This window comes from Mastacembelus armatus, chromosome 11 (assembly GCF_900324485.2).
Source record: "Mastacembelus armatus chromosome 11, fMasArm1.2, whole genome shotgun sequence".
In the NCBI taxonomy this organism is placed as follows: Eukaryota; Metazoa; Chordata; class Actinopteri; order Synbranchiformes; family Mastacembelidae; genus Mastacembelus; species Mastacembelus armatus.
This window is the reverse complement of record NC_046643.1, coordinates 16508150-16534656: the sequence shown is the minus strand read 5'-3', so window position 1 is coordinate 16534656 and position 26507 is coordinate 16508150. Positions and strand designations below refer to the sequence as shown.

At 39.2% G+C, this 26507-nt stretch overlaps 1 protein-coding gene across 1 annotated transcript in view; it reads left to right on the top strand.

Annotated features, from left to right (window-relative positions):
• crybg2 (crystallin beta-gamma domain containing 2) overlaps positions 1 to 26507 on the top strand; it is a 34602-nt gene that overhangs the window by 2515 nt on the left and 5580 nt on the right. The window contains exons 2-13 of the mRNA XM_026300242.2: positions 4623 to 4728; positions 7911 to 8066; positions 8566 to 11855; positions 15190 to 16318; positions 16692 to 17444; positions 21573 to 21620; positions 22713 to 22831; positions 24590 to 24815; positions 25485 to 25624; positions 25791 to 25917; positions 26015 to 26050; positions 26230 to 26369. Coding sequence (XP_026156027.1) covers positions 4623 to 4728; positions 7911 to 8066; positions 8566 to 11855; positions 15190 to 16318; positions 16692 to 17444; positions 21573 to 21620; positions 22713 to 22831; positions 24590 to 24815; positions 25485 to 25624; positions 25791 to 25917; positions 26015 to 26050; positions 26230 to 26369 — 6270 coding nt within the window. The remainder of the gene's footprint in view (positions 1 to 4622; positions 4729 to 7910; positions 8067 to 8565; positions 11856 to 15189; positions 16319 to 16691; positions 17445 to 21572; positions 21621 to 22712; positions 22832 to 24589; positions 24816 to 25484; positions 25625 to 25790; positions 25918 to 26014; positions 26051 to 26229; positions 26370 to 26507) is intronic.

The following is a 26507-nucleotide window of genomic DNA, read 5'->3' as shown; positions in this document are numbered from 1 at the left end:
AGGTTAGACATTCAGAAATAAAAACAATCTACATCAAACATACAAAAGTACTGTAGGTCGCTGTCCTTAACCTCATATCTTTCCATTGTTAGACCTCTTGTAAGCATGACCTGTTACATTAGCTTGTCATTCACAGTGTATCAGTGCGTTTTGCAGACATTGTGGGTGAATGTCCTGGATCAGATTTAAACACAGATATGGACTTAATTTGTTTTTGTTGCTAAAGATTTAGTTTTAATCCATGTCCAGGGTTTTATTCGGCAAAGGCTTGAGGATTTCAGGGTCAAAAATAAATAGATCAAGATATTTTGTTTGTTTTGACTTCATAGGGTGTCCTAGAGTTCAAGGACAGTTCAAGTAATTTGGAGCTTCAGTATACAGTTTACCTATGCTATTACCTATACCTATGAAATTACAGAGGGGAAACTCAAGTTCACTTTTCAAACAAGTCAAACACACCCAAAGTTTCAGTATCTGATGAGGTATGTTGGGCTTCTGAGTGGAGCTGTGGATTAACAGAGGTTGTGTGTAGGAACCTGCTGCTCCACATGCCTACTGCATTGTTACAAAAACACTAATCAATTATATAAATGCAGACACACACATCATTGTGCCTTGGGATACATGTTTAAATAGTTGACGTTATTGGGTTTTAAGTGTGTCACTTGAATTGTGAAATCTGTTACTGTATCTTTGTGTGGGTAGTGCAAGCATGTTGAGGCTGCATATACACTAAACAGAGGTCACCAGATACTTCGAAGTAGAAATACTTCTTTACTCTCACAGAAACCTGGCAGAAAGAACTATTACTGTGTTGACATGACCTTCATTGTCAATGAATGATGGTTAAGTTGAAACTGAATATGTCCTTATGACAGTAATGCTGTAATGTTAAAAGGTTCAATGGTTTGAGTAACCAGTGATCACTTACTCAAAAAGCAGTCCATGTTCTACAGGACTGATGCAGATTATGTACAGGCTCTGTACTTCGCTTTATGTCTTATTCCATTAGTGGAATTAAAACTCATACGTCCTGACCCTGTTGCTAGGTATGATGCATCATTTTGAAGACTATGATTGGTTTTCTTAAAAACATGCCTCAACACACACAAACAGCAGGACATGATATATTCTAAGCCTTAACTTTGAAATATGTTTTTTTTTTTTTTGTATATTTTCCCCTAATCACACACATATATACTTAATCTAAAAGTAACTGGATGTTTATTTTCTGCAATGAGAACATCTTGAACATTGTTGCTGTGGTACCTCTTTCATTAATGTAAACCTCTTCATTATGTGCAATAATTCGGATGTGTGACTTATCAATTACTCCGACAACACTGGGGAAGTCCATGTCTGCCGTTAGATGAGCCTGTAAGTGTTTATGCCCATTGGAAAGAAAATGAACTGTGACATGATAGAAGGTTCTGAGAGTGCTGTAGTGATTGTTATAATTGTGATCACTCTGCTGATGGAAGATTGTGACAGACCCACTGCTGCATTGTTGCATTTTCCCAGCTGCCAAATATGAGTTGTGATGACTTTCATTTCTGGCTTTGTGGCATGTTTGTGCTGGGTAGGAGATCTGATAAGATAAACTTCATTAACCCCTGAAGGAAATTCAGGTAGTCGTGTAGCGAAAGTAATAAATAGTGAGTAGTAAAAGTAGTAAGCAACAGATAGCAGTACATCTGTAATAAGATCAACCACAAACGTTATTCCTGTATCTAATCTGTAACGTTTGATTAACTCACTGTCATTCAGAGTGTTGAGCACATTTCTTTTCTCTTACTCTGCTTAAGAAACTCATAAGTCTCTTAAAAGTCCTCCTGCCTACTCCTTACAGTGGCCTACCATAGAAGCTCTTTTAAGACTCAAGGTGCTTCATGAATAACTTTAATCTTTCCTAGGCTGTATGCTTAAATTTTAAGGGAAATTGTTAGGAAACACCCACAATCCTACGAACTTTGTTAGGAGGAGCTACTCTTCGTGATATGAATCTTTATGAATACGCCCAGAGATCTTTTACATTTATCTTTCAAAATAGTAGTGCTGTATAATGTGACCTGCTGGGTTAAATAGCAGCAGATGAAGTCATACATCTGGATGAAGTCAAGTTAGAGGTAGCTTCATTAGAAAAATCTGCAGTTTGCTTTAAGTAGTCTATTGTTGAGACTGGTGTTGAGTCCACTAAGTCTATTGAGATATTGACTAATAACTAATAACATGATGTATCAATAAGATAAACTATATAGGTGACCCCTTATTGAGGTGGTTGCTTTTGTATCTGTGAAAAGAATGTAGTGACATTTTGAGATGATTTTGGATATAGTCAGTTTTGTATGGTGGTGCATTTTATCATTTGACTAAACACAGTTTAGACAGACATTTGTGTTTTGGCATGTCCTCTGTGAGTTGGGATTTCATGGGCAATTGGCATTGATGATCTATTGCTGCAGGATGTTTTCAGGTCTGTCCACAGCACATCTACCTTGCATGATTCACTGCACCAAATGAATGTGAGAGCAGCTCCGTTCTGCCTTTTGCTGCGTATTTGTTAAACTGGACTGAGCAAATATTTGAGAAGATGAGTCTTAATGTCACTTAATAACTGCTCATGAAGTGACAGCCCTGTTCTAAAGAATGATGTTAACATTGAATTTAAAATATCCCTTTTCACATTTGTCAACTAAAAGTAATAGTGGTAGTGAAAACCTTTTATTGAAAGGCCCAGTCACTTGACACTGTGTGGCTAAGTGTTGTTTTCCTAGAGACTGTCACCTGAATAACTGGGTGTCATTTCTCTTAAGTCCTAGAAATGTCTCACATACTTCAACGCTCATTTCAGCAGTATGTGCTGAGTTAAATAACGCTCTGATCTTTACAGTATGTAGTAAGAGGCATCTCCACATCTTTTCTGTATTGAAATCTCTAAACCAAAGTGGGGCTTTGAATCTTTGTTTTTGTAAATATTTAGTAGTTGGAGCTAGAAGTTGGGTTAGCTTAGCTTAGCATAAAGACTGAAAACAGGGGGAACAGCTTGATTGGTCAATAGCTAACACTAAAACTCTTTACTCAGAAATGTTAGCTTAGTGTAGGATAAAGATTGTGAAGCTATATTCTTAGCTCACAGTGACATTCATACATTTTGAATATTTGACTCTTTTGTTGTTTTTTGTATGGATTAGACAAAGAAAATATATGTTCACATGTTGCTCTTGTTGTTTCTAGCCTTCATGCTAAGCTAAGCTAATTAGTTCCAGACTCCAGCTACATATTCAATATAGATGTGAATATGAGTAAATATATTTAGAAAAATATTCAACTATTCCTGTAAGACGTTGGAGATGGTGTCTGTTGTATCTATGATTTGCATATAGCAAATATGTGGTTTAGCTGCAGCAAGTGTCTGCCAGTTTGTAGATACTATGCAAATGTGTACATTTCATACAAGTAGGCCACAGCACAGCACAGCACCCTCCCACTGTCACCATCTCTCTATCTGTTCAAACAAACATTCACATTTTACTGCTCAGCCCGAGAAAGTATGGGAGGAACCTTCAACTTTCACTTACATCCTGTTGAACTTCATCCAAATCAAGACAGCCCTAAGATTTTTTATTTTTTTATTTTTTTCCCAGAATGCCAGGTGTTGTAAGTTAACACAGTGAAATGCTTGGCCTGTCTATGGGTATCCTTGTGTGCTTACATGTAAACACTCATCACCTACTGATCAATGTCTGACTCATCCTGTTTCCTCTGGACATTTTCTTTCTGGCCCAGGATCAGCTCATTAGTCATGCACATTGCAAGTAAATTGCTTCAGACTGATAGAACTAACTCATGGATCGTCATGCATCAAAAAAAGTCAAACACCCAACTTTATGTAGCTGTGCACAAGTGTGTGGGTGTGCCTGTGTTTTTTCATGTATGAGCCTTTGGGATTACAGGTGTCAGTGTCAACTCCCAGTCACTGATGCTGAATAATGCTTGTCAGCAAAAAAGCCCTTGAACTGTTGTCACCTATGAATACACAGGTGAAATGAGTATTAATACTGGACTATAAGTTGTGGCATTGGTACTAAAGTTTACTCTGCTCATCTGGTTTCCTGTTGTATTCACACGGGCAAAGGAAAACAGCCTGTGTCTATAAAGAGACCTTTGTACCATTTGTTTGATGTGATGACAGGTCATGATTATTAAAGGAGCCTCTATGTTGACTTTGAAGCCCCTGCTCTGCTGCACACCAGTGCCAACATCCTAGGACATAAGCAGGAAATCACCATACACGCTTTGAGATAAGGATTGAATTTAAAAATGAGGTTGTCAGCCACAATATCCTTGTTTTAGTCATGAAAGCATAACAAAAGTCAAGCACATGGCACTCTGCTATTAACACAAACTTACTCTCTGTTTAGCCGGTTCTATTCAGCATTCCCTAGCCAGTGATTCACTGCTTAGGGAATGTTCACTGCCATATTTTACTAAGCATAGCAGTGTCCCCTTTTAATGGTATGTCATGAAGGAGGATTTGGATGTAGTTTTAGGTATGGTAGGATGTAAGTATGTTTTAAGTTGATTCTTAATATGTTTACATTTCTAACTGTGTCCCTCATCAGTGCTGTTGAAACCAATGACACTGCAGTGGATGGAGAGACCTGGGCTGACTCCAGAGTGTCAGACAAGAAGAAGTTTACTCTGTATGGCACTGCACCCAGGTCAAAGGTCAGTTCAGCTGTTTTCATTGACTTCTTCTCACAGGTAGTTATTAATAATAAGTCTCAGTGCAGCTATTTTGAACTTTTAAAGAATTTCAGACAGTGCAGTCAAGCAGGAGAGAATTGTTAACTGGATCATGTCAAATAGTGTGTTTGTATATTTGTTTGTGCGTACAAAGTGAGAGGTTCAGCAAGGTGCATGCACACAAGGCCATACTTGTGCATTCAAAGTAGAATCATGCAGTTTACTGGAACCTGTTATGAAACAATTGCCTTTGGGTTTTAAAAGTTATGTAAATACAAATAAAGCAAATAAAAATTAAACATGAAACAGTGTCAAAACAATTAACTGTCCTAACATAGTAAGTCTGTAAACATTTGCTACAGACATCAACACTTTGTGGGAAAGTGTTATCAGTTTCCACGAGTTCATCTGAGTGTTACGAGGATAATTTCTCTTAATATAAATTGCAAATGAAGAATTTCTCTTTCCCATTCATTGCTGCAGTGCTTATGGTTTTCTCTCACTGTTCTTCATGTGAAATTTGATATTATTCTCTCTGGTGCCAAATGTCAAGCACATGATTTATCAAGCTTAAGTTAAAATTCAAGTTTACCTTTGTCCCTCAGTTGTTTCACATTTGTATATCTGAATATAATCTTGTAAACTATTTAAGTTGGTAAAAGTAATTTGGGCACTTTTTTGTTCTGTCAGATTTTGTCACTCATACTTTCATATGAAATGTTTACAGTTTTAGAAATGTAAAAAGCCTTGTTTTTAAAGATTGAAGCTATTTTGACAGTCTTCCAAATGCATTAGTAGCTCTGTTTTGCTCTCAAATTGGATGACAGTTACAGGTAGACGCTCTCAGTTTTCTCCAGCACTCTAAAAATACCACAGACTCGCCTGAACATGAATATTCTCTGGGGCTAATTTTTGATAAACCCCCTCATAGGTGACTTCATGAGTCCCCTCTTTAACAGAAGCTACATTCCTCCTGTGGTTTATAGAAACTCTACCAGGTCTTGCTTGACATCCCTATACTCAGAGATGTTTTCATTATGCCCTACACAGATGAGAACAGTTTGTCATTTACCCATATTTTTCTTCGTATTATCTCTATTATCACTTGAGTTAAATATGCATACATGTACAGTACAGTTGATTGCAGTTGACCAGCATGCAGGCTCCCCAGAGGGCACCATATCACAATAGCACACAGCATAGTCCTCTTTTTAGTTCAGCAAAGTCACTTGTGATTGTTGTTCCTGTATGTCCACAACACCACAATTAATTTTAATTAGCTTTACTTATTCCCATGTATGACAGTTAGACAAGGGAACAGGAAATATTAGAGATGGTGTATATCATCCACTAGAGGGTGCCAGTGCTTTACTAAGCAGCAATTCTGAGGCGTAGCTAGATGGTTTCACTGTAGCTGAGACCTGTGGGACAGATGACATGTTTAAAGAAAAAAAAACACAGTAATGCTATTGAAGTGTTTAACCTCTTAAACTGTAATTTATTGATTGGATGTGTGTTAAATGCAGTACGAATTGCAAGCTTGAAGTTCAGGGTGTGTGTTCAGCATATGTAGTGTTTGTGTTCAGATCCTGTTTGCTTTCAAAGTGAAAGTGATGCTCAAAAATGTGCAGTGCCCAGAAGATGTGATCCATTTTTGTTTTGCATGTGAACAGACTGCTGGGCTTATAGTGTGGCATAACAGGTTCTGATAATGAAGTTGTGGCAGCAGGGCGGTTTTTAGCAAAACCAGTGGACCAGAACATCACCACCAAGATCCCTTATCAAATTGTTGTAACGTGGGAGGCATATTTCATTTGTCCTAGGTCATACAAAGTAGTTCACTGTTCATACTAAAAAGGTTTTTCTTATAATAAAAGTGTGCGACACAACAATTAACCTCAATATTCCCTGTATGATGTATAGCTGCAGATGAGCAGATTGATTTGGACGTGGAAGATTTATCCTGTTTAACAAGTTAATTAAAATCAAAATAATGATCATTGGACTGAAGATCATTCAGGGGAAATATTGTGAGTGACAATATTGTCTTTTATTTTAAGCTAGCTACAAACAATGGTAATGGTATGACCTTTAGATTCACATTCCCTAAAAAAGGGAAAGCTTTTTTTTATGGCTGTATATATTTGAATGAACATTTTCAAATATCTCTTTTGTAGCATATTTGGTTTTCAGTGCATATACAGTTTGGACACAGTGTCCTATTAAACTGAATGGGGAAGTGTACTCAAACACCTGACTGTTAGTCAGACATTATTTGTGGAGGATTTTACTGTGGTTTAACATGTTCCAGACTCGACTCAGTCTCTACTGATTGTTGTCTTTGCTTCTCATACTTTTCTAACTACCCATCACAGAAGGAAGAATTTTTTATAGTCACACCCAGTTCAAAATCTGACAGATGGCAGTGACAGTTTTTGTGTTCCATTCTCATTTGTCATCATGGCTCAACAAAGCATGCACACACAACGACCAGAATACCATGGCCTGTATCTTTTCTCTGTGTCTGCCATCAGCAGCTTTAGGATTTTTCTAATATATCTGATGAGCAATGTTTGGGTTGTCCGTGGTGGTCTCCCAAGATGCTTTGCCAGACAATCCTACCAGATCCAACTTATCTCAGTCATTAAAAAAAGCACATTTTTGTAGCAAGAATTACATTAACGCTGTGTAGAGATACAGATGTTTCCAATGTCAGCAGATACTAGGTTTAGCAGATTGCGTTCTACTAGTCTTTCATTTTTTTCAGGGTGGAGCTGCTTTTACTGCTTGGAATGAAATTAAGGTGTTCACTCCTTTCTCTGTGGAGGAATTTTCATTGTGCAATATCCTCATTCTCACTATTAACAGAAGTAGTGTTTGAATCCTTCTAATTAACCTTTGGCAACACCGTAAAATGAATAAGTATGTTTGGTATGTATTGTATGTTTATTAGGAACTACAGTATCTGCTTTCATAATACCAAAACTAGAGATGGTATATAGAGCAAGTTATGCTGTTCAAGGCAGTTTTTTTTCCTGGATGCTTTTAAGAAGTTATTTTAGTGTTAACATGGAAACATGGAATTCTTTGTCCTGCATTTTGTATTTAATTTATTTTCTACACATATTTCTGTCTCACTCTCCACTCCTCCATCTTCCTCTCAGGACAAAGAATTCAGCTATTCAGAGTTGGATCTTCGTAAGCCAAAAAGGTTTGCTACCTTCTCCTTTGGGCTTAGAAAGAGGAAGAAGAAGGATGAAGAGAATATCTCTAAGAGCACTTTTGGCCTTCATAACTCAGACATTGAAGTGCCAGAGGAGGTAACACCATTTCCTCAAATTCATAATTTGGGCTGACATGAATTTTGTCCCCCAATTTTGGACACATTGTCATTTAATTCATTTCTCTTTAGTATATGATCACTTATTCAAGCCCCTACTATTTCTATTTCTATTACAGTTACAATCTGTTTTCCTGGGAAATGACCTAAATGCAGAACTTAGAAAGCTGTTTAACAGCACTTGAAACTGTTTTGAAGGAATTTTCAGAATTATCAGTCAGTTGTACAACATTAAAAAAAAAAAATTCCTTGTTCAAACAGTTTTCTGTTATTTTCCTTTATTTTATACCTAAATGTCTATATTTCTTCTCACTTCATATGGGACAAGCAAGTAGCGAATCATATGTAATGATTAGCTAAAATTAGAATATTTTTTTTTATATGAATGGACATACGACTGATCAAGGACTGATTTCTGTAGACACGATGAACAGCATAGTTGTCATTCTTTAGTGAAACTGTACATGATTTTCTTTCAGACTCCCCTGGACCTCAGTGAGATGAAGTTGGATCAGCCTAATACAACAAGAGCTTTCAGTATGTCTCAGCCAGAGCTTGACACCAGTAGTACATTTGACATCCCTTCTCCCTCTCTTGTGGCCACAAAACAATCAGAATCAGGCATCACCCTCCCCAAGCTATCACAGTCATCTGTTCCTGCAAAGACTGAAGAAAGAAAGAAGCCTCTGACAAATGGCTCTGACCCTCCTGATGTGAACACAGAACCACCAATGGCTTCCATTCCTGAGCTCCAGCTGGATGAAGAGCAGTTGAACACTGCTATTCCTGAAAACTCATCCAAAAGAGTTAGTTCCTCTGCCCACACACCTCATAAAGAAGCCCCCTCTGCTATTGGTACCCAAATTGTACCTAGTCGTCCAGCCAGCCAGTCTCCAGTCATGTTTGACAGCTCAGATCACAAAGCAGCACTTGTCAATTCATTCTGCACAAACAATAGTCTGTGTGATAATGATTTCCCCCAACAGCCATACTCAAAAACAGTCTCTCTTACTGAATACACCCACGTTGCATTATCATGTTCCCAACCTCATGCCCCTAATCCCATATCTGATATTATAACTAATGATGCCTCCTCGTCTGGAGACTTACCCCCTGTTCCTCACAATGACAAATCTGCTCTCAAAGCAGATTCTGCTTCCACCCGTCAAGAACTCTCAGTTTCTCGCACTGAGAGGTTTGTTCCCAAAACTGAGAAGAGTGCCTCTGCAACCTCCACTGTTATGGAGGAAAATAGTACTCATCCTGTTGTTCAAAATGAAGTTTACGGAGCTTTGTACGAGTCACTGTTCCCCCAAAGTTTTACCTCTGAGGTAATGGCATCTCTCTCAAACCCTCCGCCTCAAACTCATGCCAGGACAATGCAACTTAACACCAACTCAGAGCCTGTCATGGTTAAAACAACTGATGAATGTCAGAATACAGAAACTAATCTTTTCTGTTCAGGCCTGATGACTTCACGTGATTTTACTGCTTGCAAAATGGATGATGCTGAACATAGTTACTCCAACATACAAGTCAAGTTCAGTGAAAAAAAGGTAGTTTCTTTTAGTGACAGCTCCAAATTTACATCTTACCAAAGTTCTACTGCTTCTGAGCTTCAAACAGACCCAGATGTTCACCACAGATATGCACCCCCCTCTCTCAGTTCAGCTTCTGAATCTGTTGGTCAAGACATTCCTTATTCAGAGCTGACCCGCTCCCATTCAGGGTTGAAGTCAGACAGGTTCACCCTCATTCATGAGACTATCAGGTCAGTGCCTGTTGTTCAAAACTCTGCCCCTCCTGTTTCTGACTATGTAAGATCCCATGGGATGGATACTCAGGTTACTGACTCCAAACTGAGAGCTGTCGTCATCAAAGAGTTGGTCACAGATGAGACGAGCAGTGATCCTGGTTGTCTTTCTCCTGCGCTTGACAAAATGAGTACAGTGAAGGGTCTTGAGATAAAAGTCAAAACGGAGAATTTTTCTGCTCCTTCCGGACAAAGGGATGAAGGACTTTTGAGCCCAGTATATCTGAGCGTAGGATCAGATGACGGCAGCACCACCGAGACTTACTACAGTGCGGAAGAGGACAATGCAGAGGAGAGTGGGGACGAAGAGATGTGCACAGTGACAGAAAGAGAAGACGATTACGTGGTCGATGGGCTGAAAGGGCTCTGGCTACATAATGAGCAGAAGAGGATTGTAGAAAGTGGGATAAGCAGGAGAAATGAGGCAGATTTGAACGTGGCAATTGTTAAAACGCAGAATAAGGGAAGCCAAATAGGCAATGTGGAAAACAGAGAGAATAATGCAGAGGAGAGCGAGGAAGAAGAGATGTACACAGTAAACGAAAGAGAAGAAATTTGCTCCAGAGATGGATTGAAAGATGTCCGACTACATGAGGAGCAGGAGAAGATTAAAGAAAAAGATATAAGCTGGAGAAATGAGGGAGATTTGAGGGTGGTAATTGTTAAAAGGCAGAGTAAAGAAAGCACATTTGGAAATGAAGAAAACACAGAGAACAATGCAGAGGAGAGCGAGGAAGAAGAGATGTACACAGTGGATGAAAGAGAAGAAACTGGCTTGGTAGATGGGTTGACAGAGGTCCAGCTATGTGAGGAGCAGCAAAAGACTGAAGAAAAAGAATTAAGCAAGAGAAATGAGGGAGATTTGAGGGTGGTAATTGTTAAAATGCTGAGTAAAGAAAGCAAATGGGGCAATGAAGAAACCACAGAGAACAATGCAGAAGAGAGTGAGGAAGAAGAAATGTCCACAGTGGATGAAAGAGAAGAAATTGGCTTGGCACATGGGTTGAGAGAGGGTCGACTATGTGAGGAGCAGGAAGAGCTTGAAGAAAGAGATTTATGCAAGAGAAATGAGGGAGATTTGAGTGTGGAAACTGTTAAAATCCAGAATGAGGAAAGCAAAATGGGCAATGAAGGAAACACAGAGGAGCTCCACAGCCAAAGTGAATTGAAGCAACTGCTCGGAGGTCAGAGGGCAGAAGCTGATGTGCACAAAACTGGAAGATCTGATTTTCTTGTAAGCAGTGATGCAGAGAGTGTGGAGAAAGAAATAGCAACCACAGCATTGCCACAGGCTAGAGAAGAGATGGAGGGGAGGAAGGAGGAGTTACTGGCCACACCGGTTCAGCGGGTGATGGTATGCAAGGATGTTCCACCCTCCAGTGAGCCGCACGGGCAGGGGGAGGAGTCTGGGGGAAACCAGACCAAGGACTTGGAAACAGAAGACCACCTGTATGGAGGGAAGCAACTCTCAAGCCAGGAGCTACAATGTCGGTCTTACAAAGACATCATGACTTCTGAATATATACATTCTGCTTCCAGTAAAACAATTGAGACTAATTTGATCACACCCACATATAGTGAGGCAGAAGAGCAAGTTTCAGCCAAGGCAAACAAGAATAAAGAAGTCAGCAAAGAATGCATAGAAACCAACAGTAAAAGCACAACAAATGTAGTCGCACTTGCTTCTGGTAGACTGGATGTTGTTATGGGCACACTGGCACACCGTGCTGACCAATCAGATGCCACAGAAATTAAAGACAGTGCGGCACCACAGAGGAGTGAGTGGGTGGATACACTTACTCAGAGCACAGACCGAAACAGCACATTGCAAGAAGAAGTGGCAGTCAAACTGTCAGCCTCCAATGTGGACGTACACCATCCTGATACTAAAGCTGCCGAGGCACTCACTGATACACACAAGCTTCCGCCAGAAGCCCGACTGGACCTGACTCAGGGGTAAGTGACGAGTCTTATGCTGTTGGAAGAAAGTCTGTATTTTGGGTTTTGGGATGCGGGTTTACTGTATTTTAATCGTAACATAAATGAAGTGTATGAATGAACGTGTACATTAAATATTTTTAGTGTTTAATTGATAGTTTGCTTGTGAAAAATTTCAAGCTCAGGACAAATTAGGGGAAAGTGCAAGACGACGTTTGCTCACAAATTGAGTGGTGTCGCTTAGGAAGTTGCACAGCAATATAGCCTAAGGGGTAGATTGAACACATGATCTTGTGTTGTAATATTAGTTTGTAAATGATATACATACACAGCTTATACAATAGATTCTAACCCTTTCTGTTTTTACCATGTGGTTATGTGATTAGGACAGCTGTGATAGCTAAGTATTTTGTCTGATTAGAGAGGTTAGCAAGCAAATGAGCTCCAGTGTTTACCAATAAACCTGCCTACATACCTGTGTACCTTTGAACACACCCTTTTTCAGACCTCATGTTGAGTGATACAAGTTCTGTCACTTACTCTCACCTTGAAGCTTTTATACCCCACAGATCACATCATGATCCACAAATAACAATATGGACAATAACAATAAACTGATCTATTGTACTCATTTGTTTTATTTACCTTTGACCTATCATTTGTTATAATAAGGGTAAAATATTAATTTGTAGGGGCTGTAAGGATGAAGCCAGTTCAGTCTGGTGCAATACACAATATTCATATTCAAAGTTCAGAGCTCTCCACATATTATTATTTAACTAAGGGCAAACATGATAATGAGTAATTATTTGTTTATTGTGGCCCATAACATATCAGATATTTTGCAATTGAGGTTTTTAGCTCTTACTTTATGGATGAATGCACAGCTTCTATATTGCACTATTGCCCTCCTGGTGTGTATGTGGGTGGCATTATGTTTGCAACAGGCTGCATAGAGATGTCCAGCAAATAAAATCATAGTGGTTCAATTGAGACATTTCATTGGTCTTTAGTTCTGAAAAATCTGTTTTGAATTAAATATCTTTCAGCCTATTAGTTGAATGCAAGACTTGGAATTTCTATTTCTAGTGGGCATTTCCACTAATTTGATAAATCTGTTAATTATGAAGATGTTTAACTGATTAATTGGCAATGAAAATACTGACCATTGGTGTAAATGGTTAATATTTTTAGACAGTCCTTCATCCAAACATCGTGATATGTTCTAGCATCTGTAGCATTGGCCAGATTGCACATTCACTTACATTCATATGAAGCTGGCGTTTGATCAAGAATTTAAGTCACAGGAAGCTGAAAGTAAGACAAGGAAGGAAAACAAATTTAGAAGTCATCAACACACCTTGTCCGCATAACCTGTGAAGGAAAGTAGCTCTCTTTGGCATAAGTTGTGGCTTTTGAGCTTGTATTGTTGTGCATAGGCAGGTGGCTTATTCACAACAGGGCCTATATGGACTGCTTGATCTTAAATTAATGTTGCTGATTGGGCTCGGTGTGACTTTGTGTTTAGTCAAACATGTTGCGGATTATTAAGTGATTCTTTTACACTGAACTTTTTATATTTGTAAAACCACAAGATGGCAGCAAGCGTGTTGGAAGAAACTGATCAGTAAGTATATGACCAACACATAGGAGATGCGGTACATTCATCACAGAGAAAAGAAAGTGCTTTTGCTGTTTATTAGTCATGCATTAAAATGGTTGTTTATATGTAAAGCAGTTGTCTGCTTTGATTAAAAACAACAATTCTATATTATATATATTTACTGGTACTGGTTTATTTCGGCAACTGAAATATACCAGTAACATGAAAAACGGTGTAAGTAGTGTTATAAATGTCAACAAAAGGCTTCTTTTTGAGTTTTCCAACAAAGTCTCTATGTGCGTCTGAAATCAGATTTTTCAGCGGTGGTTTTTCCACATAACCTGTACACCAGCAAGTTGTAGCCTTCAACATATTTTCTGGTGAACAGCAATAGTAATGTTCATTGACAGGCAAGTAAGGCGTTTAGCCAGCCTCACCTGTCTTACGGGCTTCCACTGTAGTGGAGTCATGAGAAGTAATACGGTTATACAGTTTCCCTACTTGTTTTTTTTTTTTTTTTCTTTTCTCTATCAACAAGACACAGGTGTGTACAGATGTTTCTGGTGGGATAAGATATGAAGCCAGCTGAGCCACCTATGGGACTAGAGCTTTGTCTTTTGTTGTTATTTCAAGTGTGTCTGACTGTCTGTCAACTTACTTGAGATAAAAATAGAATGAGAAACTTCTCGAGAATCCCATCTGTTGTAAGTCACCTTGTGTCAGCAGAACATGTACAGGGAGGTTTAAACCACACCTTCTTCAGAAAAACACATCTGTTAGCGCTACGCCAAAAAGCTGTCATGGTCCCTTTCTTTTTTTTTTTCTGTGCATCATTTATCACTTGTCACTAATCTTTGATTGTGGAAGATTCTCAACAGTTTAACGATGGTAATCACTACAGATTACAGTAGTTAAAACACTAATGTGCAGTGTATGCTCAGTGTCTCTGTGTGTGTACACCTGTCTCCTTGTGTGTTAGTGTGTGCAGTGTGATAGTAGGTGCCTTTAGGTGTAAATATGTTTCTGCAGTTCGAGCTCCCATGGCCCAGGATGGTCTGTTGCTTCAGCAATACTTCAAGAAGTCGCAGCTTACCTCAAAGAGAGCTTGCCGTCATATTTTAGTTAAAAATATTAGAATTGTCTACTCTTGTGAAAATGTTTGCAGTCTTTATTTTCTGTGGGGTTTAAGAGCTTGGAAACCATTGGTTCAACTTTTGAGGGTGCATTTGGTAACTTTTGCACTTGTATCTCACCAACAATCACAGCACACTGTCACTTTGAAGCTTTTTTACTATTATTTTAATATTATTATTTTAATTGCAATTCACTAAGCCAATTATGTTCTCATGTTTTGTAATTTAGATTTTCCAGTACAAGTTAACTTGTTAATATATAATAAATATTCATGTAAATATACAGTTTTGATTATGTGCTTTATAATCGAGTCTCAAGTGGAACTTTTGCTCTCTCCGTTCTTTTCCATACTGTTCTTACTTTACTCAGTTTTCACAATACATGTATTATTCTTTTAAGAATTATATGCCAGAAAAGCAGGTAAGAAAGTGGTCATGAAGTCAAGATAGTCAAATCCTTTGTATAATTTTGCATTGTTGGCATTGCACAAGTACCACACCCTGGAGGCACTGCTGCACTTTATACACTCTGGATCAGTTACTATTATAAAACTAGACTCCTGCTTTTTTTTTCAGTTTTTATCATATTTGTTTCCCTTTTTCTCTGTTTGTCCAGGTCCCTGGCACCTTCAGCTTCTTCAGAAATTCAGCAGACAAAAGTCGAGCAGGAATTGGTTGACAAAATGAATTCAGGCTATAGAAGCCTGAGCACCAAACTGTCCATAAAGAGCCTGTCTCCAATTAAAGAGGATGAATCCAAACATCGCTTCCGTAAAGTGTCTCTGATCAGTGAGGCTGGTACTACTACAGCCAACCATGACACTGTGGACTTTAGCAACACTGTGTCAAATGGAACAGACCTCACCACAGAGCACAGATGGAAAAATAGGTTAGATGGGGCTGCTCAATATAAACCATCCAAACCAGAGAATGCCTTTTTTTCTGACTCTCTAAGTTACATTGGATCTGACACCTACTCCACAACCTCCTCCTCTACTTTCCCAGAGGCTCCAGCGTACAAATACCAGAGCACGTCGTTCTTTTCCTCTTCCTCCTCCCCCCTTCTAGAGGAACACCTCACCCTTGGCAACAGGCTGAGTGACAGCTCCACAGTTTATCTGAGCCGTGAGAGGGAGTCAACTGGAGAACCAACAGATGAATGGAGGAGGAGCTTAGTGGAGCAGGAGGAGTCTGCTGCACCTGCAGCTCAAAGACACGGACAGAGAGAGGGAGAGGCAGAGTCAGACCCAAAACAGCTTTCTGTGTCTGGCTTCTCTTCTACACTTCAAACCAGCTACACAGACAGTTTCACAGCAGACGACGACGAGGCCACACGATTCACTGGAGTGTTCAAAGCCACATTTGTGGAGCTGGTTCCCGACTCTCCAGCTCCCGTCTCGTCTCCCCTTCCTTCTCCTGACGCAGACTCCTCCAACCAGTTTGAGATGGATATGCTGGTGGATACTCTGAAGAGCATGGGGCCTTCCTTGAGGCCAAGGAGCTTAGGTCCACGTGCACTTCCTCAGGTTCTTGTTTCCTCCCTGCCTCCCATTGTTGAGGATGCTCCCAGCCCTGTTGCATCTAACATCACTGCCCCTCCAGCCACTCCAACAAAAAAGGTTGAAGCAACCACTACCCCTGCTGATTCCCTCGATGGACTTTACACCCTGCCCCATGGCCTGGGACTGAAGAGCTCCAACAGAGACACTCGTTCACCACTGGAAATGATGAAGCAGAGCCAGCAGGTACAGTGCAAGTTTTTCACTTTTTTTCAAGTTTTTCATTTTTTTATTGTCTCCCCTGCAATGCTTTAATGGCACCCAGCTGGAGAATTAGCACCACACTTAAAAAAAAGCAGAAAGGAAAAAAAAATGCTATATTTGGTTGGGAACTTGGCTACTGATTCCAAAAAAATGTTGAAGATAAACACCTTCCATTCAGCTCTGTTGTGTTGTTGTGTAAGCAGAAATCTGAGATGGTTACCTCAAAACCTGTGGCAAATGAAAGTGAAAGTCTGTATGACTAGAAATTCACCTACATTTAAATATGTTTTTGTAACTTTTGGATGAACCAATGTTTTATCATATTGTTATATTGTCTGTGCTCAACAATCTGCAGGCCCAGCAGCCAGAGACTGGAACAAGAGGCCTGAACTTGCCCCTGAGAGCATCTGTTACCAACAGTATTCTGACAAGAAAATCCTCAGATTCTCCCACTGAGGACTTAAAATCCCCGGTGCTGAATGGAAACGGCGTCCTTCCATCTTTCAGCACAGGCTCTCGTCTAGACAACAGTGTCATCTTTGGAAGCTATAGGTCATCATCCATAGATCTGGAAACTGGAAAGGCCCATCGCCCAATCTTCCGAGCTAGCTCCCTACCTGAACTGTGGCCTTCAAATGATCGCATGAGTGCAGCACAGAAAGAGCCCAGTGAACCTGTTACTGGGACAGGCTCAACGGGGTCCCGCTTTGAGCGTATGTCATTGCTACTGAGCTCCTCATCAAGCTCCTTGACTGGAACTGAAGACCCCAACACTCATATGAGTCGGCCTCCACCATTTAGCATTACCTCACCACCCTCCACCAACAGTCCCACCCGTCTTCAAAGCCCGACCAGCTCCATAGATCTCCACAGGCATTTAACCACAACAGACAGCCCCCTATCTATGTTTGGCCAGATGCAGGAGATGGGTGTAGGTATGGGGAAACTGAGCACACCCACCCTGCAGAGAAGTTTCAGTAGTGAGGGCACAGTGGGGTTCCAGCAGACTTCATTGTTCAGCAGTGTGCATGGTGGGTCTCAGTTCCAGAGCCAAGAACCTGAGCCTGAAAGGAATTTGTCAAAATACAGAGCCTTCCCTGACGCTTATGTGAGTATTACTATTGCTGTGTATTTAGGCAGAAAGTTGCTTTTGTGCCTTTTGGGAAAAATGTTGTAGAACTAATTTATGTAATATGTGCATTACTTGCATGTATTATCTGAATGATGCTCTAGTACAATGCTACATTTGCATTGTGTCACTAACCTGCAAAGGTAAGTGAGACAATAAATATATGAATACATATGAGCCTTTTGTACAATATCTGCATTTACTTATAATAGCAGCTCTCAGCCTCCCTCTCAGATCTATTGTCTTGACTGCAAAACTAGAAACAATTCAGCTTACAATAAGTGATAGATGACATCATATGTGGTTTGTTGTGCATACGTGAAATGTCCATCATGTGGCTTTTCTTGGTGTAACATAGTTATAGATCTTAATTCAAATTTTTGCAGAGCACCGTCAGAAAGATTAAAATGTCTGTTGACAGTTTCAGTAACACAGAGTGCATCACTTGTGTCTAAATGGTCCTTTAGACATCAGGCATAGGAAAAGATGAAAGTGTAGTCAGTGAGATCCGCTCCTTTAACCCCTGTCAGGTCTGAGCGTCACCATATCACAGAGAGGGTGTCACTCCACATTTGCTCAATATGAGGCTCGTGACATGTATGCACTTGTTTTTCCACCGAAGAATTTATGTTTGCATGTGAAGGGCTTAACCTATTAGGACATGTCATGAAATCATGTTCATTGGCAAGAGAATATTTACTCATATATGCATGCATAGCAGTGAAAACACCCTCCCTACCACTTAGCTGTCGTTTTGTCAACAAAAGTAATACTGCACTGTGAGGTGTCTTTCAGTTGTCCATCCTGTTTCACTCATTTCCAAAGAAGCCATGAAATGTTTTTAAGCAATTTCACTCTCAGCTATAAACCATTACAAGTAACCATTACATGCTGAGAGTGCAGTTGTGTGACAAGTTGAGAAACAGAGCAAGCACAGAAATACCCCCCTGAGGGAAAGTTGGAATGTTGTGACAAGCAGTAAAACCTTCTCCTTACATTCGGCTTTTTAACCATGCTGTATCATTTAGTTATAATGCCTAATAGTGATGTTATTTCTGTTGATGCAAATGCTGGATTTAAAGTATAACTAGTCTACATCTGTCCTTTGTACTTTAAATATACATTTGCACACGATGTTTGCGTTTGTACAAACAGTACTTAGTTTGCATCTGTGACATTCAGTAATATGGCTTCAGTGTCTTCTTTTTTCATATTTCTACAGCTGCTATTACTGACTGACGCTGTCGTCAGATGAGGGGTTTGGGCCCACATAAAATTATTGTCAGATATGGGGGATTTTATGTTGCAAATCCTCAAAATTGTGTTCCTGCAGCTAGTAACAGGTAGCCACTGACAGCTAAGCATCTGTAATATGGGTGTTAGATATGAAACTGTGGTTATAAACTGTGCTATAATGCAGATTATTACATTGTGCAGAAATGTTTCCATACTGAATGTTTGAACTAAATGCAGCTGAAGAAAATCGTGCCATAAACAGTGCACTTTTTATACTAGTGTTATACTAGTAGTAGTGTTATCTATCAGACAAATGTGCGTAGTGTGTTAGTGTCTCATTGGCACCGGTGTTAACAGGACAGGATTTTATAGCCTTGTCCTGCTTCACTTCTGTCTACCGATAGAGGAAGTTGAAAATAAATGGAGTAGGCAATTGTTTGCATAATGGACCTGGGAGCCTGGAACAGACATGACTTTCGACATGCTCTAGTATCGACGTAATGTATATCTGTATTAGTAGATTAATAAGATTACATGCTAGAAACTTCTTCATGCGTTAAAAACCATCTGTGACATTTTCTCAGCAGGTGGGCATGAGGCTTTTTTTTTTCTTCCTTTTTTTTTTTTTTTATTCTGTTTTTCCTAGATCTTGCCTGGGTTCCCCACCCATCCCAGCTATCTGTCTGTTCCTGCAGAGACATGGCCACACCTTGCCCTTTGTGTTTATCCTCACATTTCTTCCCTTGTTTACTTGATATTTGATGAAATGGAATAGACAGGGACATCTGAGGAAAGGGTTCTGTTCATAGAAAATGACAGCTTGATTATCTGTTCCCAACTTTGAGTTTTTAATTCCTTTGTTTAGCTGTTACACACATCACATCTTCACCCTTTTTCTTTTTTTAATGTGTTATTTGCTGAAACTGCACATTCCATCTGCAGTTATTTTATGGGAGAGCAAATCTTGTGCCCAGGCTTCTGGGAGGGAAGGGAGCAGAAGGAGAAATGTGCCTTGAGTATAAAGTGGTTTTTGTACCTTTTCTAAATGTAATTTTAAATAGGATAAAATCCTATGGATAAAATAGGATAAAACATGTTTGAAACATGTTTATAAATATAAACCAACTCAACAGGACTGCATTGATAGTGTCTTCTAAGCCACAAAAAGCTAAAGTTTAAGCCAGGGATTATAGATTTTACTGTTAGCATTAACTTTAGCTCAAACTGCTACTGCACCAAGCTGCATTAAATAGGCGTCACCAGTTGGATATCAAAACACTGTCCGAACAGTGAACTATGGGGCTGTTATGTGTTAAGTGTCATGATTAAATTTGAAGATTAGGTAACGCCAACTATGTAGAATGCAAAATGATGCAAATGCAAAACCATCCAGCATTAATGTGTCTGTTGATTTAAAGATTAAATTAAATTGTGGTTATAATGAACACAAAACATTTTGTAGACAACCAATGCAGGTCTGGAGTTTAATTTATAGTTCACAATAGTCCACAACAAATACTGCGAGACCTCCAGCATTGTTATTAGATCATTTGATACCCCTTAGTTAGTGTCAGTGCTGAGAAAATATATAAAAGTTTATTTTAAGTCTTTGGTGATTATGTAATATGACACCATGTAACTACATTGTTTTGTAGAAATATCTCCACCAATGGTTGCATTAGGACATATAGAGAAGTCAATTAGAATGAGAAGCAACACACATGATTTTATTACAGTGGGGGCATTATTACAGTAGTTCAAACATACTGGGGTGTCAGATTTACCAATGCAAAATATTAACCTATTTGCAAAAGGCTCTATGCACCATGTGGAAGTTCATTAAAAGTAGTCCAGAAATATGCACATAACGCTAACATCATGAATACTCCAGTTATTAATGAAATGCAGTAATAAAGTGAATTAAATACCTTAATGATGGGGGTTAAAAAAAGTCTAAGATTACAGCAAAGGACCTGCCCTTAGTCTTAACCTCATCATTTTGTGTTTGGGAATTGTGCGCTTAAATGAGTTTGGACAATGTGACCTTCATGCACTTTGCTTTGGCAAAATGTTTTTTTTTTTTTTTTTTAAACACAGGTTTAACTAGTATTTCTTATCTAAAAAAAGCTGAAAATTCTACTATGGGGCCACATCAGCTCCTTAGCTCACTTTCACTGAAGATGTAAGATTGGATGCTCTAGTGTAGGTTAGAATCGACCACATGCTATTGTGTTGTTGTGTGAGGTCAATTAATCTGGCTATTTTTCTAAGCACCGTATTAAAAACTTATTAAAAAATTATGGTATGGAAGGACATTAAGACACGCTGTTAAGGTAATAGCCTCAGGAGCAGGCCTTCTTTTGTTGGTAACATGATCCACATGATAACCAGTTTCCTACAGGTCTCCCAGAGTGTAGAGACCAAGTGATACCTGAGACCACACACACACACGCACACAGACACAAACACACTAGTGTTTCTGGTAAATCTATACACAGATGGCACAGTGGCAACCTGCAAAAACTACTGAAGCAAACATGCCAAACGTACATCGACATATCAGCTGAGATTTGTAGACCTAGAAGTGAATAGCATAGTTAACAGCTGAAACAGTGAGTTCATTCATTAGTTGCTGGCTGCACTGATCAGTTTTCATGTTGAGTCACACTGTCACTGAGGTCAGTACGGTGGGAAGCATAAGGTTAATGTGGCAGGAATGTATTCCCATCTGTCTAAGCTCTGTGATGAATGTCTTCATGTTCTGTAAATAATTTACATAATTATACAAGAAATGACTGGTGTAGAAACAATAATTACCTTATGTATCAGTAAGAGTTCTGATTTGTTTTTTTTTCTTTTTCTTATTCATAGCTCACTAAACAGAAGGAACATGGGAAGCTCAATCCTCGCCCTGGAAAGGTGAGTTTCTGCACAAAACACACATTCAAATTTAAAGCTTCTTTCAGTGTTTAGCTTTATCCTGAAACCATGAAGTACCAATTACAGTGGAGGCTGAGTTACCCTGGGATTTGACTCTGGAAGACAGAAATATAACCATAGAGAATATGAAGCCTCTGTGTTTTAATCATTGTCGTTTATACAAACTGCCTCTACCTCACAGATGTAATTGTAGACTAGTTCTAAATTAGCAAACTGCAAAGATGTGTGTTGTTCCCAGAGCTGACCTCTCTGTGTGGTCGGACATTATGCTGTTACCCATTCACTCACAGAATACATATATGGATTACCTGAGGGGACAAAAGACTTACTCTGCTGTTTCTTTTGCAAACGTATCATCTTACAGTACATACTGTAACTGTTACCTTTTTTCAGTGAAAGTAGTATCAGACTGGTTAAGCTATTTGTCTCCCACCAGATAACCAACCACCTCTTTGAGGTGAAGCTGAATACCTGTTACTTTTTGCCTGTTTTTGGCTGGTTATGGTTTTTGAAGTCAGGCCTGCTCCTGCTTGTAGCTGAAGAATGAATATTTTCTCACTGAGGCTGTCCATGAAGGAATCTGAATACTAGAGGTGGAGCTGACATTTAGATGAAGCTTTTGAGTACTTGTCCATCATGCAGGGCCTGGATGAAACATCTGTGTTTTAAACATGAACAGGATTTTGAAGATGCTTGTGTACTCAATGAGCTTCATAGAGGAAGAATACTAATGCTATTCTGCTACCCTGCTACCATATTGTTATATTTTACCTTCTACAGTTGTAAGGGTATAGGCCTGAAATTGGGGATTTATGGTTGAATATGAAACGGATATTGTCTGTAGATAATGTTATATCCCTTTTTTAATTAAAGATTCTTCATCAGGGCAAGTTGAGTTCTTTCTTTTTTTTTTGTCATTATTGTAATATCATCCACTCTGCTATTGTCTAATTGTCAAACTAAATGACTTCTAATACTAAAATTAACCTTTTAGTTACCATTTAATTTGATAATTGAGGAGCTTTATAGCTCATTCCCTTTTGCTTTCATATCTGTCCATGTTTTCCATAGATGTATATTTTTGACCGACCAGGGATGTGCGGCCAGAGGTTTGAATTACGCGGCGATGTTATCGATGCCACGCCCTGGGAGCTGCAGGAGACCATCTCCATTAGAGTCATCAGAGGAGGGTGAGGGTTTGCACTGTGTACACACACACATTCCTCCTTGAAAACAACCAGCTATGCTGTGTAATATTTACAGGGCTAGAAGAAATGGACTATATCTTGTTATTAGTGTGTTACTGTAAAATGCTAAAATTGCATCTTAGAATTAACCTTTTAATTCTACTTAAGGAGCAGGTCCCCTTTCAGGGAGGCAGCCATCTTGTCTGCAGTAGCTCAGAATGGCCAAACCAAACACTGGCTTCATATTTTGGCATGACACCTTATAACCATTGCACCTTCCCATGCATAATTCTTAATTATTATAACAGTATACAACCACAACAAACCTGTTTTCTACTTCCCCACCACATATGACACTCATTGAGTCTGAAGCTTCTTGAAATTTTGAATATGTCAAAAGTGGATAAATGGGTTGGCACAGATGCACCTTGTTTTTCTTGAAATGTGAAACATTGAATTAACATTGGTTTTTCAAAGCAAACCCTTCTCTTTGGATGTACTTATGTAGCGTCAGAACAAAACTGCTATTGATGCACTGCACACATGCAAATACCTTCAATAGTTAACACACCCATCACAAGCTAAAACACACACATTTGCCTCAGATGTGGAATGTTTTATCAAATGCAGCCAATAGTTTGAACCTGCAGTAACATTAATGGTAATGCTCTGGCCTGTACACACCATCATAACGCTTGCTTTGCTTCTCACAGTAAGGTAATTACTCTGTCAGCTCATGCATCACACTGAACAGCTGCCTTACATACTCTTTGAAAGAGGGCTTACTTAGTGGTATTTGTAACCCATTAATATTCGGTTTAAGTTGAATGTCTTTTTAAAGTGAAATGACCTAATTTGAGCAGGACTGTTAGTGGAAAGTAACAAAGAATATTTACTTTCTTTAGGTACAACCTACTGGTGATGTACTTTTTACTATGTTTTTACTGTTACTTTTCAGAAACATATAAACCACTGGATAAGCCTATGAAATAGAATGCATTATAAAAAATCAATCCACAGGTTTGACATGTTTCATATATCTGCCTGAATTGTTTGCAAATACCCAGTGTTTTTTTTTTATCCACTTTAATCCTCCTACATGGTCTCATTTAAAGTGAAGCCTATGTAGGATCTGGTGAACAATGGCCACTGTGAGTATTGACACAATTACAAGGTTCATGCTAAGGCCTACTCTAAACAGAAACACGTGGAAGCATCACAAACTAACGTAGTAATGATTTGGCCAGTGGTGCTTTTTTTGCAAGTTTATTAAAAAAAACAATTTGTAAACAAAGAATAAATATCTTTCAAACATTAATTGATTTATTGAGGACCACTGGACTGAACTACTGATTCAGATTACTTATGTAGGATTTTGATGATGTGCTGTATTTTTACTTATAAAACTATGTGACTATTGAGATGCACAGCTATTGTTTAAATAAATCCAATAACAACTCTTTACGGTCCTCTGTTTTTCTCCTCTCAGATCTCATCTCAGCGCATATTTTCTCTCCTAAAGTCCTCAATTTAGTAGCACAGCTACGAAATCAAACTGTGTGAAATGACAGCTCAAACAGCATCATCAATGAGGGAATAATAAGAAAATTGGATCCCCTGTGTCTAAACACAGATTTCAGAATAATGATGCAGCAATGTGAAGCAACGTTAATATAACAAACACACTCCCAGAAGAACTGAAAGATGGATCCACACAAGGAAGTTCATAACCACAGGTCCTTTTTTTCCCCTCTTGTCTAGGTGGGTGCTCTATGAGAAACCGAACTTCAAAGGGGAGAAGATCGCCCTAGATGAGGGAGATATAGAGCTCACCTACCCTTTCACCCCTCCAGAGGAGCAGCTGCAGAATGTGCAGAAAGATGGTGAGGGACAGAACGGAGAGCTGAGTGAAGAAGCAACAGATGGACAGGCAGAAACCAAACCAGCCAGGAGGTTCATCATCGGATCTATACGAAGAGCTGTCAGGGTAAGAGATGTTTAATTATTCTTGACTGGTGTTCAAGATATGGTAGTTGTCACACATGCTGAATTAAGATCTGATACATGATGAAATATAGTGGAATTTTTTATTAAAGTTTTGTATTATCTCTTAACGTTTTTATCTAATGCTAAAAGCCTAAATAGCTTCCATATATTTTGTATTGTAGTTTCTCACTACAACAGCGCCATCTAGTGTCAGAAATAAGTGTGCACCTGTTGCCATGACTTGCAAGTGGAAAAAAAATTAAGGTGTTGATCTCTTGAATAGGGTCAAAGCAATTCAAGCATTTTAGATTTGCTAAGGTCACAAGAGGCTTTTCTTCACCTGCATGGCACCTGGTCACCTGGCATCTGTTATTTGCTAGTTTTCATGTCTGCACATGCTTTTTTTAGAATGTACCCTGCTGATTTTGGCAAATCAGCTGCCTTTAACAACTTGGTTTTGGTTGTTTAATATCATGTTTTAGTCAATGGTTTTCAGTTTTAGACAATGGTTTTGTTCACCTTTTGGATTATGACTTTTGTATCCAACTCAATATAGTTCCCAACTGATGCAACAGCTGCATGTTTTCTCAATTCCGTCAAGACTGCAGCATTATACGCTACTATTTCCTCCAATACATGACAGTGATGGATGTTATCTGTCCTCCTTCAGGACTACAGTGTTCCAGAAATCTGTCTTTTCCCAGAGGAGAATGCAGAGGGGAAGAAGGTCATATTCAGAGACACCTCTGAGGATGCCAGGATTTTTGGCTTCCCTGTCAAGGCCAACTCCATCATCATAAATGCTGGGCTGTGAGTACAGAATTATGAAGAAATGGATGGTAGTATAAAAATTACATTGTAAAATAGATTTACCTCTGTCATTAGTGCATGATTTTACCTGGGTTATGATATAGATTGTTTAAAACAGATCAAATTCAACTTTGTTGCCCTTTTCTCACATCTGTCCTCCTCCCAGATGGCTCGTGTACGCAAAGCCCTTCTTCCAGGGTGTCCCACGTGTCTTGGAAGTGGGGGGGTTCTCTAACCCTGCAGCCTGGGGAGTGGAACAGCCCTATGTGGGATCACTACATCCACTCAAAATAGTAGGTGGCAAGTGTTTTACAAGCTCTGTTCTTTAGTATTTCTGTTTTTAGTTCTATATATGAGTACATATAAGTGATTGTATCTGTTTTGTCACAGGGTGAACCAAGAGTGGAAAATATGACTGAACCAAAGGTAAGAAAATGGCTATTACTGATTTGTAATTGTTACCAAAGTCGCTAAATCAAGAAGTACTGCACTTCCACCTAAAACACATAAACGCTGTGAGTGCTTATGCAGAAGCAGTGATATGAATGAATCCTGAGGTTCCTGAAACTTGAACGGTTGCTGTAATGGCCTCTCTTTGTCTCCAGTTGGTGATCTATGAGAAGCAGTACTTCACTGGCAAATCAAGAACCATAACCACTAACATGAGAGACTTCATTACCCGATCAGACAAGCAGCAGAATGTCTTCATGTACAGTGTTGGCTCCCTTAAAGTACTCGGAGGAGTGTAAGTGCTGCTTTGTGATGTTTGTATTCACTGAACCTTGAAAAGACATCTTACTGACCATTAGTGAGTTTGATTTAATGCTCCTGCTGTACAGTTCATTTGGGGTGAAAGGATATAGGGCGCAAAAAAAACAAACCT